The sequence below is a fragment of the Equus caballus genome, chromosome 12 (genome assembly GCF_041296265.1).
Source record: "Equus caballus isolate H_3958 breed thoroughbred chromosome 12, TB-T2T, whole genome shotgun sequence".
In the NCBI taxonomy this organism is placed as follows: domain Eukaryota; kingdom Metazoa; phylum Chordata; class Mammalia; order Perissodactyla; family Equidae; genus Equus; species Equus caballus.
Window position 1 is genome coordinate 49,734,232 of NC_091695.1, and position 15,311 is coordinate 49,749,542.

General features: G+C 54.6%; 1 protein-coding gene across 1 annotated transcript in view; it reads right to left on the bottom strand.

The window, feature by feature from the left end:
* Positions 1-8,351: 8,351 nt before the first annotated feature.
* TOLLIP (toll interacting protein) overlaps positions 8,352-15,311 on the bottom strand; it is a 32,926-nt gene continuing 25,966 nt past the window's right edge. The window contains exon 6 of the mRNA XM_023654811.2: positions 8,352-11,037. Coding sequence (XP_023510579.1) covers positions 10,823-11,037 — 215 coding nt within the window. The 3' untranslated portion in view covers positions 8,352-10,822. The remainder of the gene's footprint in view (positions 11,038-15,311) is intronic.

A 15,311-nucleotide genomic window follows, 5' to 3' on the forward strand; every position in this document is an offset into this window, starting at 1 on the left:
TGGTGTTTTTGTCTGGCTTTGGTATCAGGGTAATGCTGGCCTCATAGTTAGGAAGTATTCCCTTCTCTTCAATTTTTTGGAAAAGTTTGAGGATTGGTGTCAGTTCTTTAAATTTTTGGTGTAGTTCACCAGTGAAGTCATCAGGTCCAGGGATTTTCTTTGTTGGGAAATGTTTTATTACTGATTCTCCTTACTAGTTACAGGTTCACTCAGATTTTCTATTTCCTCATGATTCAGTCGTGGTAGGTTTTGTGTGTCTAGGAATCTGTCCATTTCATCTAGGGTATACAATTGGTTGGTGTACAGTCATTCATAGTACTCCCTTATAATCCTTTTTATTTCTGTATAATCAGTAATAATGTCCCTCTCTCACTTATAATTTTAGTAATTTGAGTCTTTCTTTTTTCCTTAGTCCATTCTAGCTAAAAGTTCGTCAATTTTGTCGATCTTTTCAAAGAACCAACTTTCAGTTTCACTGACTTTTTTCTGTTGTTTTCCTATTCTCTATTTTGTTTATCTCGGCTCCAGTCTTTATTATTTCCTTCCTTCTACGAACTTTGAGTTTAGTTTGTTCTTATTTTTCTAGTTCCTTACATTGTAAAGTTAGGTTGCTGATTTGAGATCTTTCTTGTTTTTCATATAAGCATTTATAGCTATAAATTTCCCTCTTAGCACTGATTTCACTGTGTTCCATAAGTTTTGGTATGTTGTGTTTTCATTTTCATTTGTCTCTATTTTCTAACTTCCCTTGTGATCTCATCTTTGATTCACTGGTTATTTAAAAGTGTGTTGCTTAATTTTCACAATTTTGTGAATTTTCAAGTTTTCCTTTTGTTAATGATTTTTAACTTCATCTTGTTATGGTCAGAGAAGATACTTTATATGATATCAATCTTTTAAAATCCATTAAGACTTAATTTGTGGCCCAACATATGGTCTATTCTGGAAAACGTGCCGCATGCACTTGAGAAGAATGTGTGCACTGCTGTTGTTGGGTGGAGTGTTTTGTATGTCTGTTAGATCTAGCTGGTCTATTGTGCTGTTTACATCCTCTATTTCCTTACTTATCTTATGTCTGGTTGTTTCACCCATTATTGTGTGTGGGGTATTGAATTCTCCAACTATTACTGTAGAACTATTTCTCCCTTCAACTCTGTCAGTTTCTGCTCCATATATTCGGATGGTCTGTCCTTAGGTGTGTGAATGTTTTTAAGTGTTATATCTTCTTGCTGTTTTGAACACTAATATATAATGTCCTTCTTTGTCTCTTGTAAACTTTGTAAGTCTAAAGTCTATTTTATCTGATATTAGTGTAGCCACCCTGCTCTCTTTTGGTTACTATTTGCATTGAATAATTTTTTCCATCCTTCCACTCTCAAGCTGATGTTGTCTTTAGATCTTTCGAGTCTCTTGTAGACAGCATGGCTGGATCACGCATTTCTATCCATTCTGCCAATCGGTGTCTTTTGATTGGAGAGTTTAATCTATTTACACTTAAAGTAATTACTGAGGAGAACTTACTTCTGACATGGTGCTGTTTGTCTTCGATATCCCTCGTTGCCTGCACTTCTCTTTTTGTGTCTAGTTGATTCTTTGTAGTGACGTATGTAAATACCTTTCTCACCTCCTTTTGTGCATATTCTATAGCTATTTTCTTTGCAGTGACCACAAGGATGACATTAACATCCAAGCACCCAGACATGCCCTTTGCAGCCTTGCTCTCTGCCTTGTTCCAGAGGGCAAGGGGAAGAATGTCTCGTAACCCCAGTCATTGAGGGAGTGCTGAGAGATGGAGCATCTGCTGCTGGGCCCCTGTGCCCTGGACTCTGCCCACCGAGACCCTGGGATCAAAGGGGCGCCACCTCTCAGCCCCTGGAACACTCTGTGCTCTCATCTTGCTCCAGGCAAGTCCCACTGCTGGTCAGCCCGGTCCAGCCCTGAGTGTGGGGTCCCTACGGGATCCCATTGTGCCTCCCTCCCGGGCCTTGGGAATCTGTGATCCATCAGAGTGGACCCCTGGAGTCCTCGCTATCTGCCTGGCCTTGTGTGCCCGCCTGGATCCTGCGCAGGCTTCCGTAGCCTGGCTGAAGCCAGGATATGACTGTTGGGTGAACCCAGTCCTAGCACCAGGCTCATCAGAGGCAGGGGCCAAGAGCCAGGAGAAACCACGGAGTCTTCCCATGTGATGAAGGGCAGAGGGGCGAGGGCAGGGACAAGCCATAGCCTTTTCTAGAACTCTGCCAGTGTGCTCTGCACTCCGACCACTTGTCCCGAGCCCCATCCTGCAAGGCAGGCTGGAGGATGCCCACTGGAGCCGAGCGACCATCTTGTCGGAGTCTGGGTAACCTGGGGGTGGCAGCCTCATTCTCCCTCCCATCTGCTCCCTCGAGGAACAAAAGCCTCTGGTTCCGCAACTCCCCCAGCCTGTCTGGGGCCTCAGATAGGGAACTGCAGAAGCGGGGGGGGCCCAGAGCTTCATGGGGGTCAGCGTCGAGGGTGGAGCTCCCACCCACCAGCCCAGGGGTGCAGACTGGCACCGAATAGTGTGGCAGGGGGCCCCGTGGGTAAGTGGCCCCTCCTCATCCGCAGAGCCCCACCCAGCCCAGGGCCCGGGCCTGCCCTCCTCCACGACACCTGCGGTCAGCACATGACACATGCCACCCACACGGTGTCAACGCAACATGCTGCCCGTTCCACGTCACAGCGCCTCCTCAGCCACCACTAGCACAAGCGTCCTCAGGAGTAATCCAGGTCGGTCACCGTCAAGAAGAGAGACACACATGGCACTTCCATGCCAAGTTAACGACTCTTGCATCATAATTTCTGTAATTTTTCCCTTCTCCATTTTCTCCTAAATGAGGCTTACCGCTTTAAGATGGCAATACCTTACAGCTAATAGGCATTAGAGGTGATTTTCTTAGTGACAACACTACAAATTAGCAAAAAGGGGATGTTTTGTATCCCGTTAGGTTTAACGCTTCCCACAATGCCTGCTGGCCGGGACTGACAAAGACCCTAAGGAGCGGATTGTTTCTCACATTATTAAAGAAAACCTTCAAGCAAAAATCCCTACTCAACGCACCTGTCACCAGTAACACCACACACTTCTCTCCACTCCCCTGGTTTGTTCCCCTGCCGGTGACAACGGGGTGCGTTCTCCACTGATGAATGTGGGGCCAGCGTTTTCTCTAGGGCGCTGAACCATCAGGAAACCCCGGCCTCGCCGGGCGCATCTTTCTGTTTCCACGTTCGAGAACTTCAAACGTCAGATAAAACCTGGCTGCGGTCTTTGCTTCCACAAAGATTGCTTTTCAGAAATCGACAGTTTAAAGGGAAGCTTTGGAAATTGTTTGAAAATAGAAATGCAAGAGATAATGATAAAAATGGCTGTTTTCCTAAGGACCAGGGAAGACGGCTGGAAGGGCGCGGGGTCTGCGCAGCCCCAGACTGCCAGTGGGGGGACAGTGGGGGGGGGGTGCACTCTGGTGTCCCACGCCCGTGTACACCCGGGGGTGATCCCCAGGCAATTCCTCGGTACTGTTGGGGGAGGGACGCGGTGAGGGGACTGGGCCAGGGGCCCGCGCGGACACGGTGGGGCTGAGCTGGGACTCCTTCCTCTGTTTGTTTGCTCCACAAGTGCCCACTGAGCATCTGCTGTGTGGGCGCCGGGGAAACGAGGCACAGAAACATGGACCCCACCCTGGTGGGCTTCCCTGTGAGCTGACGTCTGCATGTGGATGGAGGATAAAGCAAGATAAAGGAGAACATTTGTCAGCCTGGACGTTCAACAGGGACAGGCCAGAGGGTGGGAAGGAGCAGGGAGCTGCCCTGTGAGGGGACTTTGGAGGAAAGGCTTGTGCGGGAGGAGCTGTGCAAAGGCCCTGGGGTGGCACACCGGTGTAGCTGGGGCAGCATAGGGAGCCGGGGGAAGACAGGCTGTCAGGAGGCCCTGGAGGCCCTTTCAGGGGCTCTGGCCTTCACTGCAGTGAGATGGACTACTGGGCCATGCAGCCTGTGGGTGTGGGGGCAGACATGGAATGCAGGGAGAGAGATCAGAGCAGGATTCCTGGAGCCCCTAGCCTCCCGCTAGTGTCTGCATGCAGCTCCCCTGCCCTGCCCCCGACCGCCTGCCTGTAGCCCTCCCCCGCCCCCTCCCCCCTTGTCCTCTGCCTTCCCTCCCCTCTGAGGTCATTTCACCTGTCAGCACAAGCATCCCTCCCTCAGAAACATCCCCTCCTGGCCCTCCCTCCCTCCAGCAGCACTTCCTGGAATGTGTCCCCACCCTCTCCTCTCGTCCCCACGCTCTCCCTTGAACCCTGCTTTGGGCTCTGACTCTTCCCCACTAAGCACGGCTGTCTGTGTGGTGGGGCCTCTGGCCTGTACCTGACACACTGAAACACTTCTGGGTGGGTCGCGATCACACCCTCCTGGCGTCCACCCCCAGCTCACCCCCTGTGGCCATTAGTGCTCCCTAGCCTGCCCTCACCCCCGGAGCTGTGGGCCTAAGTGTCATCATACCACCAGCCCTGCCTCACACATATGCCTCCCCTCCCTCTTGCCTCTCTGCTACGGCCCAGAGCGCACACAGGCTGGCCTGCCAGGGCCTGAGACACACATGGACGCAAGCGAGTCACTCAGTGGTCCCAGCTGAGGCAGGGGGACCTCGCTGGCTGCCCCCTGTCCCAGCTGTCAATGCAGGAGGGCCCATGTTTGTCCTCGGGCCTCTTCTCCTCTCCTGCGATCTCAGCCTGCCGTAGGCTTGAAATGAATTGGCCACTATGTAAACTCATGTGGAGGCACAAGAGTAGCGGGCATCGGGGAGGAACACAGAAAGCCACCTGCTGTGGCCTGATGTGTCCCCCAAGTGTGATGGTGTTGGGAGGGGCCCGGGGAGGTGATCAGGTCCTGAGGGTGGAGCCCCCACAATGGGATTAGTGCCCTTAGAAAAGAGACCACAGAAAGGCCCCTTGCCCCTTCCGCCATGTGGGGACACAGCGGGAAGGCACCGTCTGTGAACCTGGAAGCCCTCACCAGACACTGACTGCCTGAGCCTTGATCCTGGCCTACCAGCCTCCACACTGAGAGAAATGAATGTCTGTGGTTTTAGCTGCCTGTTACGGTAGCCAGATGGACGGAGACACATCTCTATTCTCACACGATGTGATCACGTATATGGAGAACTCAAAAGAACTGACGAAGCCCCTACACACAGAGAATTCAGAAAGGCAGCAGACGGCGGCAGGTTGTGAAACCAGCAGACCTGCGCTGGGAGCCTTCATGCACTGACGATAACCAGAGGATGTGACTGTAACCATCAGAGCGCACGAGAGGGAAACACCCTGGAGAGCGTTTGCCTGGGTGCTGAAGGCCCAGGTGAGGGACTCGTGCCTGTGCCATCTCCCTGGCACTCAGGAGGCATGGAAGGACAATGACAGGAGAGCGGGGATGGGGACGGTGAGATGAGGGACGGAACCACTGCCGTGGGCACCCAGGTGGGCGATTACAGCCTCCAGACTTCTTCTGGGGAGTCAGGGGCCTACCGGGCGGGCTGAGGCCATGGTCCTCCTGCAGCCCAAGCGCAGAGGGTACTGAGGGTGGAACAAGGACCTGAATGTAAGGGTGGCAGCCCCTGGGGAGAAGGGAGCACCTGCCTCCCCGGGAAGGCCCCTGTGCTCATGCCAGGCTGAAAGGGAAGGAGTGGGAGCCTAGAGTCGGTGGGGCCCGCTGCCTCCCAGGGGGTGTCTAGTAACAGATGGGGTCAGCGAGCAGGATGGGGTGGCGCGGACCCTGGGTGGGGTGGGGTGGGGTGGGCTGGGAAGCATCCTGGGGTCTGACGAGTTGTGGAGCAGGGTGGGCAGGGGGCTTGAACACAGGCCAGACAGGGGGTCTGTGGCATGGGAGCAGTTACCCGCAGGCCCCTCTGCCATGCTGCTGGGACTGGGACAGCTCCTGGAAGCTCACAGCCAAGAATGGCCCCCACTGACAGACAGCCCACAACGCCCCTCGCGGACGGCAGAGGAAGGGACCCAAGGGCTCGACCTGGGCTCCTTCCAGGGCCTGGGGGACCCTTTGCTAGGAAGACCACGAGGGTGCACAGGTGAGGGGCACCTGTAAATTAAGAACCCCAGCAGCAGCTGCCCTCTGCAATGGGCTGAGGACAGCAGATGCTGTCACAAAGCCCACTCCCCAGTTAGTAGAGGCAGTGGGGTGGGGTCGAGGGTCCCACAACGAGCCCCGAGATCAGAGGGTAAGCAGAAGCCCCAGACAGCAGCTCTGTGTGGTGACAGGCATTAGACCCAGGGGTCCCAGGGGCAGGCTGGAAGGACGGCTAACGAGGACGCATATTCAGAACAGAACGGCAGAGCAAGCTGTCAGCTCCCCCTGTGCAAAGCCATGACCTCTCCTCCAGCATCCAGACCTGAGGCAGTTCCCAGACCAGAACCAGAACCGTGGACTGGAGGAGAGGCTGGGCTCCCTAAGGACGACCCCACAACACCATGGCAGGGTGTGGGGTGGTGATCCCCAGTCCTTCCCAGAGGGGCCCATGGCCATTTATCCCAATGTGCACTGGAGGACAGAGACGCCCAAGGACACAGATGGGGCCACCACCGACACCAGGGACTCAAAGCACCACCAAGGCCCCATCAAAATTGGGGTTTACAGGGCCACAACACACAACTGGGATGGACAGGCTCAGCCACCAGCACAACCTGCTCAGACACCTTCAGCTGTTTGGGAACAGCTACTGTGGTGGGAACCCTGAGCCCCAAGCCAGACCACCCACCCAAACCATGCCATGCTGGGGCTGGGACGGCAGAGCACGGCCACCCCAAAGACACAGCAGATGAAAGCGCTGCCCCATCACAGCCCCATTTAATCTATCTGTCCAGTGCCTGCAGAAGTCACATGGCACATGGCAGCTGCTTTTCCAGCTCCGTCTGGGCATTTTTAACAGCCTCTTGATCTGTGCGCGCACTTCATATCTGATCTTGTTTTCACATCTGAAGGTGTTCTTGCTGTTCCATGGGAGCCTCTGGCAGCTGGGATCGCGGCACTTCTGAACCTCGCTTTACAGCTGTGTCCTCCCAACTGGACATTTTGCCCAAGTACGCGTGGCTCTTGTGTGTCTGTGCTGGGGTCCTGAGACGCCGAGCACAGTGCCTTCCTCTAGAAAGAGACTTCTCACCGAGGCCTCCTGGGCTGCAGGACAGACCCCCCACAGCGAGGGGAAGGGCCTGCTTCAGGCCGCCTCCCTCTCTTCTCTCCCCACCAGGGGCAAGCCTCCTCCTAACTCCCTCTACCAAGGAGCCAGGTTGGTACCTCAACCTTGAGCTGAGGCCACATCTCCTGCTGTTAAAATGTCAGATGCCAGCGAACGCCCCAACACCTAGGACCACAGTGCCCGAGGACCACCAAGGTCTGCGGCATGAGCAAACCCCCACCTCCACGCTGACACTCCCTGTCACGCCACTGCCATCCCCACCTGGGGTCCCTCTTCTTTGCGAGCTGGGCTCTGCACTGAGGAGAACCTGTGCCCCCCAGCATCTCTTTCCTCGTCCAGTCTTTCAGAACAAGAAGTGCTCCTTGTTTCTCTGCATCGTGTTGAGCACCAGCACACGCACAACTTTCCTCAGCCGTTTTGGGCAAAAGACATTTATGGTTACAGAGAGTGAATGGCAGAAAGGTCACCTGGAGTAAACACACTTTGCAGAAACACCAGGCTGGGGATAGGGCGGGGGCACACCCGGCCGGCAACTGTGCCCCGGTCCACCTCCCTCGCAGACGGTGGGTTCTCAGCAGGAGCACTTCTGCTCTCTATCCTAAGTTTCTGTTGAAGAAATGCCTGCTGACTCAGGCTCGTCAACATGGCTCGGTGTGCAGGGTGTGGAGGCCCGGGCCTTCCGGTGCTCAGCATGCACCCTTGCCAGAGCCCACAGCTTCGTCTGGCACCTGACCCTGAGAGCTGGGGTCGTGTGCCCTTAGGATGAGAGACCCTGTGGCCCATGTCCTATTCTTACTCCCAGGGGGAAATGGCCTGGAGAGGAAGTCACAGACGTGATGACAAGAGAAGAGGGTGGACATCTCATGCCCAAGGCCCCACAGCACGCCCCACAGCACCCCCACTAGCACCACAGCCCAGCATCTGGGACTTTCCCTCCAGACCGCGAATCAGAAAACAAAAACTCACGCTTGGTATATGGATTTCAGGCGAGTATTCTTAATCTAGCCACTGGATTTCACTTTATTTATACAATCCTGTAATGAGCTTATTAGTGGGTGAATTTATTCTGATTGCTTCGTCAATCCTGCTTATTAGGAGTAAAGTTAAAAAATACTCAGGAACAAAAATGTAAACTTTCCTTAGAGGACTTTAATTGTCTATTTCATATAGATCATTTATTAAGTTAGAAGGCTGAAAAGTAAAAATATATTTTACAATCAAAGAAAACTCTGGACACTGGACCCCAACAGAATCATCAGAAACAAGGCTCTGAGCATCATTTCCAGCCACAGCCACCGCTCCAATCCCAGAGGACACTGGTAAAGGGCGCAGGGTGGCCCTCAGGAGATGCTGAAGGGCCAGACCCTAACCACACAGAATCCCTTTCTCCTCACTCACACGGGCCTGGGGACTGAGGCCAGAGAGGACATCAGTGCACCAGGCCCTTTGGGCTCCGACCTGGCCCAGGCTGTGCCATCTGGCCCCTGCACACATATGGGAGAAGCATGTGGCTCTGCCAAGGATGTGCGAGGAGGTCTCGGGCCCCGGACACCAGCAGCCATCCAGGTCCGGCTCAAGCCTGTGGTGGCCCCGCTGTGAAGCTGGCTAACACGCCTCCCCCAGGGCCTGCGCGGTGCTTCAGAGAACACAACTTCCCAGCGGTGAGGAGCAGGCTGCCTCCACAGCGAGTGCTCCAGCACGAACACAGCATGAAATGAAGACAAGGAGAGTCTAATTTAACAAATAAAGGCCTTATAAAATGTGATCTCCCTTTATCTATTAAAAAAATACAGAGTTCATGAAAAAGGAAACTAAGAGATGTGGCAAGTTTAGAGTCGTCTTAAAACCATGACTCTCCCTCAAGCTAGGGCCCACCAATGAGCGAGCGTGTGTGTCCCACATCCCTGCGCGTCCCAGCGAGAGGTGCTCCTGGAGGCCCATGCACGCGCAGCCTCCCGGCACCCCAGCAAAGGCAAGGCAGAAAACACTGGGCCACCGGGGACATGGGGGCCGGCACTGTCTGTCCCATGCCAAGTTTGTCAAGGTCCCACCAGACAATCCAGAGAGCAGCAGGACTGCCCAACACTTCCTCTGTCTGAGGAGAAACCCACTGCTGAAATGTGAGTTTTGATTTATGAGAAAGCAGGGCTCGCCGAGTTCAAGCAAGCAGCCTGAACCACTTCCCCAACAGCACAGCACCGCCGCTCCAGAAGCCCTTACCTGGTCCAGCACCACCCGCCACCAACCGCCTCTTCAGCCTACAAAACCACTCCGACAAAGCACACCCGAGCAAAACACACCCGTGGGGGCAGAAGGCGGTCTCTTCCAGCCGACAGTAAACTTAACCTGTGTGCGCAGAGGGAAAAGGCCAACACTGAAGCTCTAACTTCCTTGTGCTAAATCGTCCACAGAGGTCCACGCTGCCGGGATCCACACGGGGGAGATTGTGTGTCCAGAGGCTGAGGCGACGACTCAGAAGGAGGAACAGTGACCGTGACTTATTGAACGTTGTGACCCCAGACATGCACCTGCGCACGTGAGCCGTTCAATGCACGCGCATTATTTAAAGTGCATTACTTCTGAGAAACTTCTCAAATTTGATTTCACTAGCCAACCTGTCCCCAGTGTGTGCCCATGGCCAGGGCCAGTGTGTGGTCCAGACGTAGCACGCACACCTCCAGCCTCTTGGCAAGACTTTCAAATGCTGACGTTCACGAGACTGCTATTTCTGTCACCAACTGAATTCACATGACTGGGGCACAACGTCTGTTTAGATCAACATCAGCAGTAAGCCAAGAGCTCCTAAATACCCTTTAGTAAACAAATACAAAGCACTGTGTCTATTACTTTTTACCCCCAATTTCAGGTTCTGTTGCAAGAGAGAGAAGCAGCCCCTCGGAATGACACTCTGGGAAGTTGGCATGAACACAGCAGGGCAGGGGAAGGGGCGCTCCAGGAGCTCAGGACGCCTGCTCAGGCTTCGTCCGCCCTGGACACCAGCTCCTTCTGCACTACTGAGGCCCGACCAGGACATGGCGAGCAGCCCACATCCACAAAGAGCATCCAGGGAAGGACACGAGTTTCAGTTTGAAAGTTGTAAAAATAACCCCAAATCAGCTGTTACTGGGCTCTCTGTACCTTAAATTAACAGGTCTATCTCAATTAAGCCAATAACTGCATGCCATTAATCACCCCAGGAGGAGGCTCCATACTTCCTAAGGCCCTGGCAGAGGCAGGCAGCTCCCACAAGGCATCCGGGAACAGGTGAGAGGAAGCGCACGGCACTTGAGGACGTGCATCCTCAAGCGGCGGGAAGGTGCATGTGTGTACACAGGACACGCCGTGTCTGCCCCTCTCCCAGCACAGCTAGGAGGAAAGCCACCCACACCCACACCCCCAACCAATGGTTGAGAGTAGCCGCCAGGGACCGAAAACCCACATGCATCCCACCCAAGGGTGTGGGCCAGGGAAACAGATGTCCGAGGGAAGGGGCTACACAGGGGTCTTTCACGGGAATCTCATCGGGACAGTGCTCCCTGGGGAACCCTGGGGTTGGCAAGTCCAAAGGGCTGGGAGCAACGTGGCAGTAAGGGGCGCGGTCTAGGACTCTTCGCCCATCTGGAGCAGGGAGTTGATGGCTGCATCCTTGTTCCCTCTCTGGGCTTCCAGCACAGAGCGGATCACCTCCCGGTCCATGTTGGGGAACATGTCCTGGATGGCTTTCAGGTCCTCCTCATTACAGCGGGGCTGGGCGCTCACGGCTGCCGGGGGCAGGGCCACGGGCAGCATGCCGGGGCTGCAGACAGCAGGCACTCCTGCAAGCAGAAGACGGAGTTCAGGAAAAACAGAACGTCATCAATGCGTGAGGCTGGTACTGGCTCAAGGAAGAGCGTGATGTGTTTTACTGGCCTCCCTGAGGGATGGGGTCCCCTCAGGTCTCACGACCACCAAGCCACAAGGACATCCAGGAAACATGACCTCAAAAACCAACCCAACAAGAGAAAAAAGATGCTGTAACTTCGTGTGGTGACAGGTGGTAAATAGACTCATCGTGGTGATCATCTCGTGGTGTATACAAACTGGGTGCTGTACACTTGAAACTGACGTAACATTATGTCAATTATACCTCAATAAAAAAACCAAAAACCCCACCCAGACACCCATGGGAGAGACGAGGGTGAGCAGCCCCTCTGTGCGACTCCAACTTCATTCATTCACTCTCCTCCCACAACAAAATGCAAGGTTCATCTTCCAAATCCCACACAAGCCTGCTTCACAGCTTGGGGGGGGCAGTGAAAACAAGGGGCTCAAACACTTTGATCCCTTAGGAACTTGTAGATTCACTCCATCGGGGTCAATTTTCACTGACCAAAGGCCACAAACTAATTCTCTCCTTCTGAGAACAAAACAGCAGACAAATCTTTACCCAAACATCTGAGGTTAAGTCTTTTCCTTTATCACACACTCTAGAAAATAATTCCCCAGCGTGCCACGTATGTCCTAACCGTATACTGACAAAGAAATAAAACCACGGCAGGCACTAAATGCCCAGTGCGGCTGCGCGCTCACATGCAGAATGCACATGACACACGTGGTAACAACGCACAAGCCAAGAAAACGCTCACTAGGACCTGAAGCGTCTGCGCAGCGCGGTCTCTTCTGTGGGGTCTCCTGGATGTTCAGCCCCGTCAATTCCATGTGGGGCCCTGATGTCACCTCCTCACACCACATGAGTCCCCTTCACTCCCTCTCTGTTAGATGTGGGATGACAAACTCAGAGATGTGAGGACTCAGAGCCCACTCAGGAAGGCCTGTGGCCTCTGACCTGCTGGGAACTCACAGTCCCTAAGTGCCGGTGCAGCCCGACCCCCAGTCAAGGCTCTGACGCGTCTCAACACTCTTCCCTGAGAGACACAGACGGATCTGAGAATGGAAAGTGCTAACGAGACTGAACAGCTAACACACTGAGGAATTCCTATTAAATACCCCCTGAAAAAGTACAAAGGGATTTAAAATCACTACTACTTTAACTTCAAAAGCACAAACAATCCTGCCAACCAGGCCCATGGGAGCGTTAGGCTGAGAAACAATTTTAGCATACGATTTCTACTCCCTTTCTAAACTCAAAAGCTCCCACAGGCAACCAAACACCATCTTTAACACCAAGCCAAATGACAAGTGGCAGGGAGGACCTCTGACTGCTGAAACGAGGCGCACAACTGAGGCCGCATTTGCCACACACAGGCCTCTTCCTGGATGGAGGGGACGAAACCCACTTCTGAGGTGCCAGCACTCACCGCTCACGTCTGCTCAGAGAGGGCCCACTCACCACCTCCCGAATCCCTCCAGGCCAGACCTTGCCAAGGTGGCTCCACTCCTGACCCGCCGGCCTTCAGTCCTGGCCATCCTAAGAGGCCAACCTTCACCTTAGTCACAAGTGAAGGACGGGTCGTCACCTCAGGTCATAGGTCAAAGGCAGGTCATCACCACCCCTCACAGTCAAGGGCAGGTCGTCACCTCCCCACCTCACAGGTGAGGCAATTGAGGCTGGTGAGATCAGGTCACCCAGATCGCAGCGTGAGCAGGAGGAAGGGGATTGGAGCCCAGTCCCGGCCCAAGGCAGTGCATCCCCACCCCCTGAGTACAAGAAGAGAAAGTGCATCACAACCCTGCCATCTTCAAGGCCCCGAAGGTGCACAATGATCCTCCTTCCTTCTCAGATGGAGGACTAAGAGCTGCGTGACTGCCTGGCCCATCTGAGGCAAGTGCCCCGCCTGGAGTGACCCCTCACGGCCTCATGGTAGATGGACAGCCATGCCCTGCAGTCCAGAGGGCCACTGCCATGCACCAGACAGGCACCGGTGCAGTAGAGGTCACAGAGCAGACATGGAGCGGGGGGACACAGAGTGGACAGGGAGCACAGGGACATAGAGCGGACACGGAGCACAGTGACACAGAACAGACAGGAGCACAGGGACACAGAGCACAGGGATACAGAGCAGACAGGGAGCACGGGGACATGGAGCACAGGGACACAGAGTGGACAGGAGCACAGGGACACGGAGTGGACAGGAGCACAGCGACATGGAGTGGACAGGAGCACGGGAACACAGAGTGGACAGGAGCACAGCGACATGGAGTGGACAGGAGCACGGGAACACAGAGTGGACAGGAGCACAGCGACATGGAGTGGACAGGAGCATGGGATGTCGCATCCGCACCACTACACCTCGTGCACTCACGCTGCTCCCTCTCACAGCCTTCCCAACAGGGAAAGTGCACTTGCTGTTTGCATCCCCACCACTGACATCTACGCAAGCAGACCCGCTCCTTCCAGAGTCCACAGGCCTGAGGGGGACAGGGAAGAGAAGTGGTGGGTACCTCAACAATCTACGGTGAGGAACGCAACGTGATGGCACGCCAGGATTTAAGAACCCAGCCTGCTGTCAACCAAGAGAAAAAAACCCCTGCCTGTTCCCAAGAGCGAGCTCAGGTCAAAAGGGACACTCAGAGGACCATCACGGCCCTGCAAAGCCCGGCCACCGCGTCTCAGGGACACCTCCCAAGAGAAGGCAGCTGCCCTGCTCCAGACAACTCCAAGTCTGCGTGCCCGAGCGTCCTCCAGGACGAAACTGCCGTTTTGACCACCCACAGAACTGAGGGTAGACAATGTCCATCAAACCCTCCTGTGAAACAGGAACGGGCAGAGACTCTATAGGGAAGGGATGGACCAAGAGCTCTGCGCATTGGCAGAACCCAAGAAGAGGGCCCTGGGGCTCAGTAGGCGAAGAGGTGGAGCGAGCCCTGTGGACAGTGCAGCAGCCACCTGGCGAGGACAGGGCCCCGCTCAGCGCCCTGCCTCAGCTCCCGGAGCGCAAGCACTGACACCAAGGAGACGCGCAACACACGGAGCAGGAGCAGTGTTGCCCATGCGGTGGGACGCTGCTCGGCCACGCGCACACAGCGTCTCTGCGGCCCAACATCTGAGTGAAATCAAGTTCCCAACTCACAATCAAATGACGTCACAGAAAATGGAAACATGACTTGTTGTTTCAGAGGAGCCGATTCTCCAACCCGACCGCACAAAGACCACGCAGGCACAAGTAAAAGCACAGCAGTCCACGTAACATGACACATGGAAGAAAGACGTCACTTTATGGCCTGAGAAGGCTATTCGGGCACCCAGATGCAGCAACGGCCAAGGTGCACATGACACAGGAGTCACGGCCTTGGAGACGCTCTTGCTGCGAAGACAGCGAGCAGACCGGAGCCTGAAGGACGGTGTGGGCGGTCATGAGGCTCAGAGGCGGCTGGAGGCTTGTTCAAGTCTCGCGACGGTGCACATCAAAAAGACCTACGTGACTACGTAACTGTGGTGCCACCTTTCAAAACTATCAGGTCTGATTAACAACCACATTCCAGCCAGGAGGGAGGGAATTCTAAGTGACAGTTTGAGAAATTAATAAAAACCCAATTCTCACTTTAAGTGAGATACCGTATGGCACTTAGCTTTGAATTTTGTGTTTGTTGTGAAATCCACTTATGGGGAGAACGTGGCTGGGCCAGCAGTCGGCTGCACTTCACCCCAAATCCAGGCGCAGCTTTAATGTGGTGGTTCATGTCATGGGCGCCACCAGACTGCCTCTCTCTGGACTCTCAGAGAAGCGCCCAGGGCTGCTGCCAGGCCAAACACCCCTGCAGGACAGAGGGGCGGGTACACACGGGTCGGCTTTGCTTTTACGCTGTCGAAAAGCATCAGCATCTCCACCTCTGGTCAGCTCCACAGAAACCACTGGACCCTGCACTAGAGACCTGCCCCTCGGTGGGGGATGGGGGGCAGTTTGAGCTTAAAGAGAAAGAGCAACAGGAGAGAGTGGCAAAGCAACCAAGCGCCAGAAACAGACCGTCTTCCCAGCAGGGATGGATTTCCAGACACAGCCAGCAAACGCATACTGCCCACCGCTGTCTGCACAGAGCACACCTCTTGGGCCCGGCTCAAGGCCGGCCTGGCCCCATCAGTGGCCCCAGCCCCAGGGCCCCTCCCTGGCCCCCTCGGGGAATGGCATCCAGCAGTCACATCTGTGCAGGT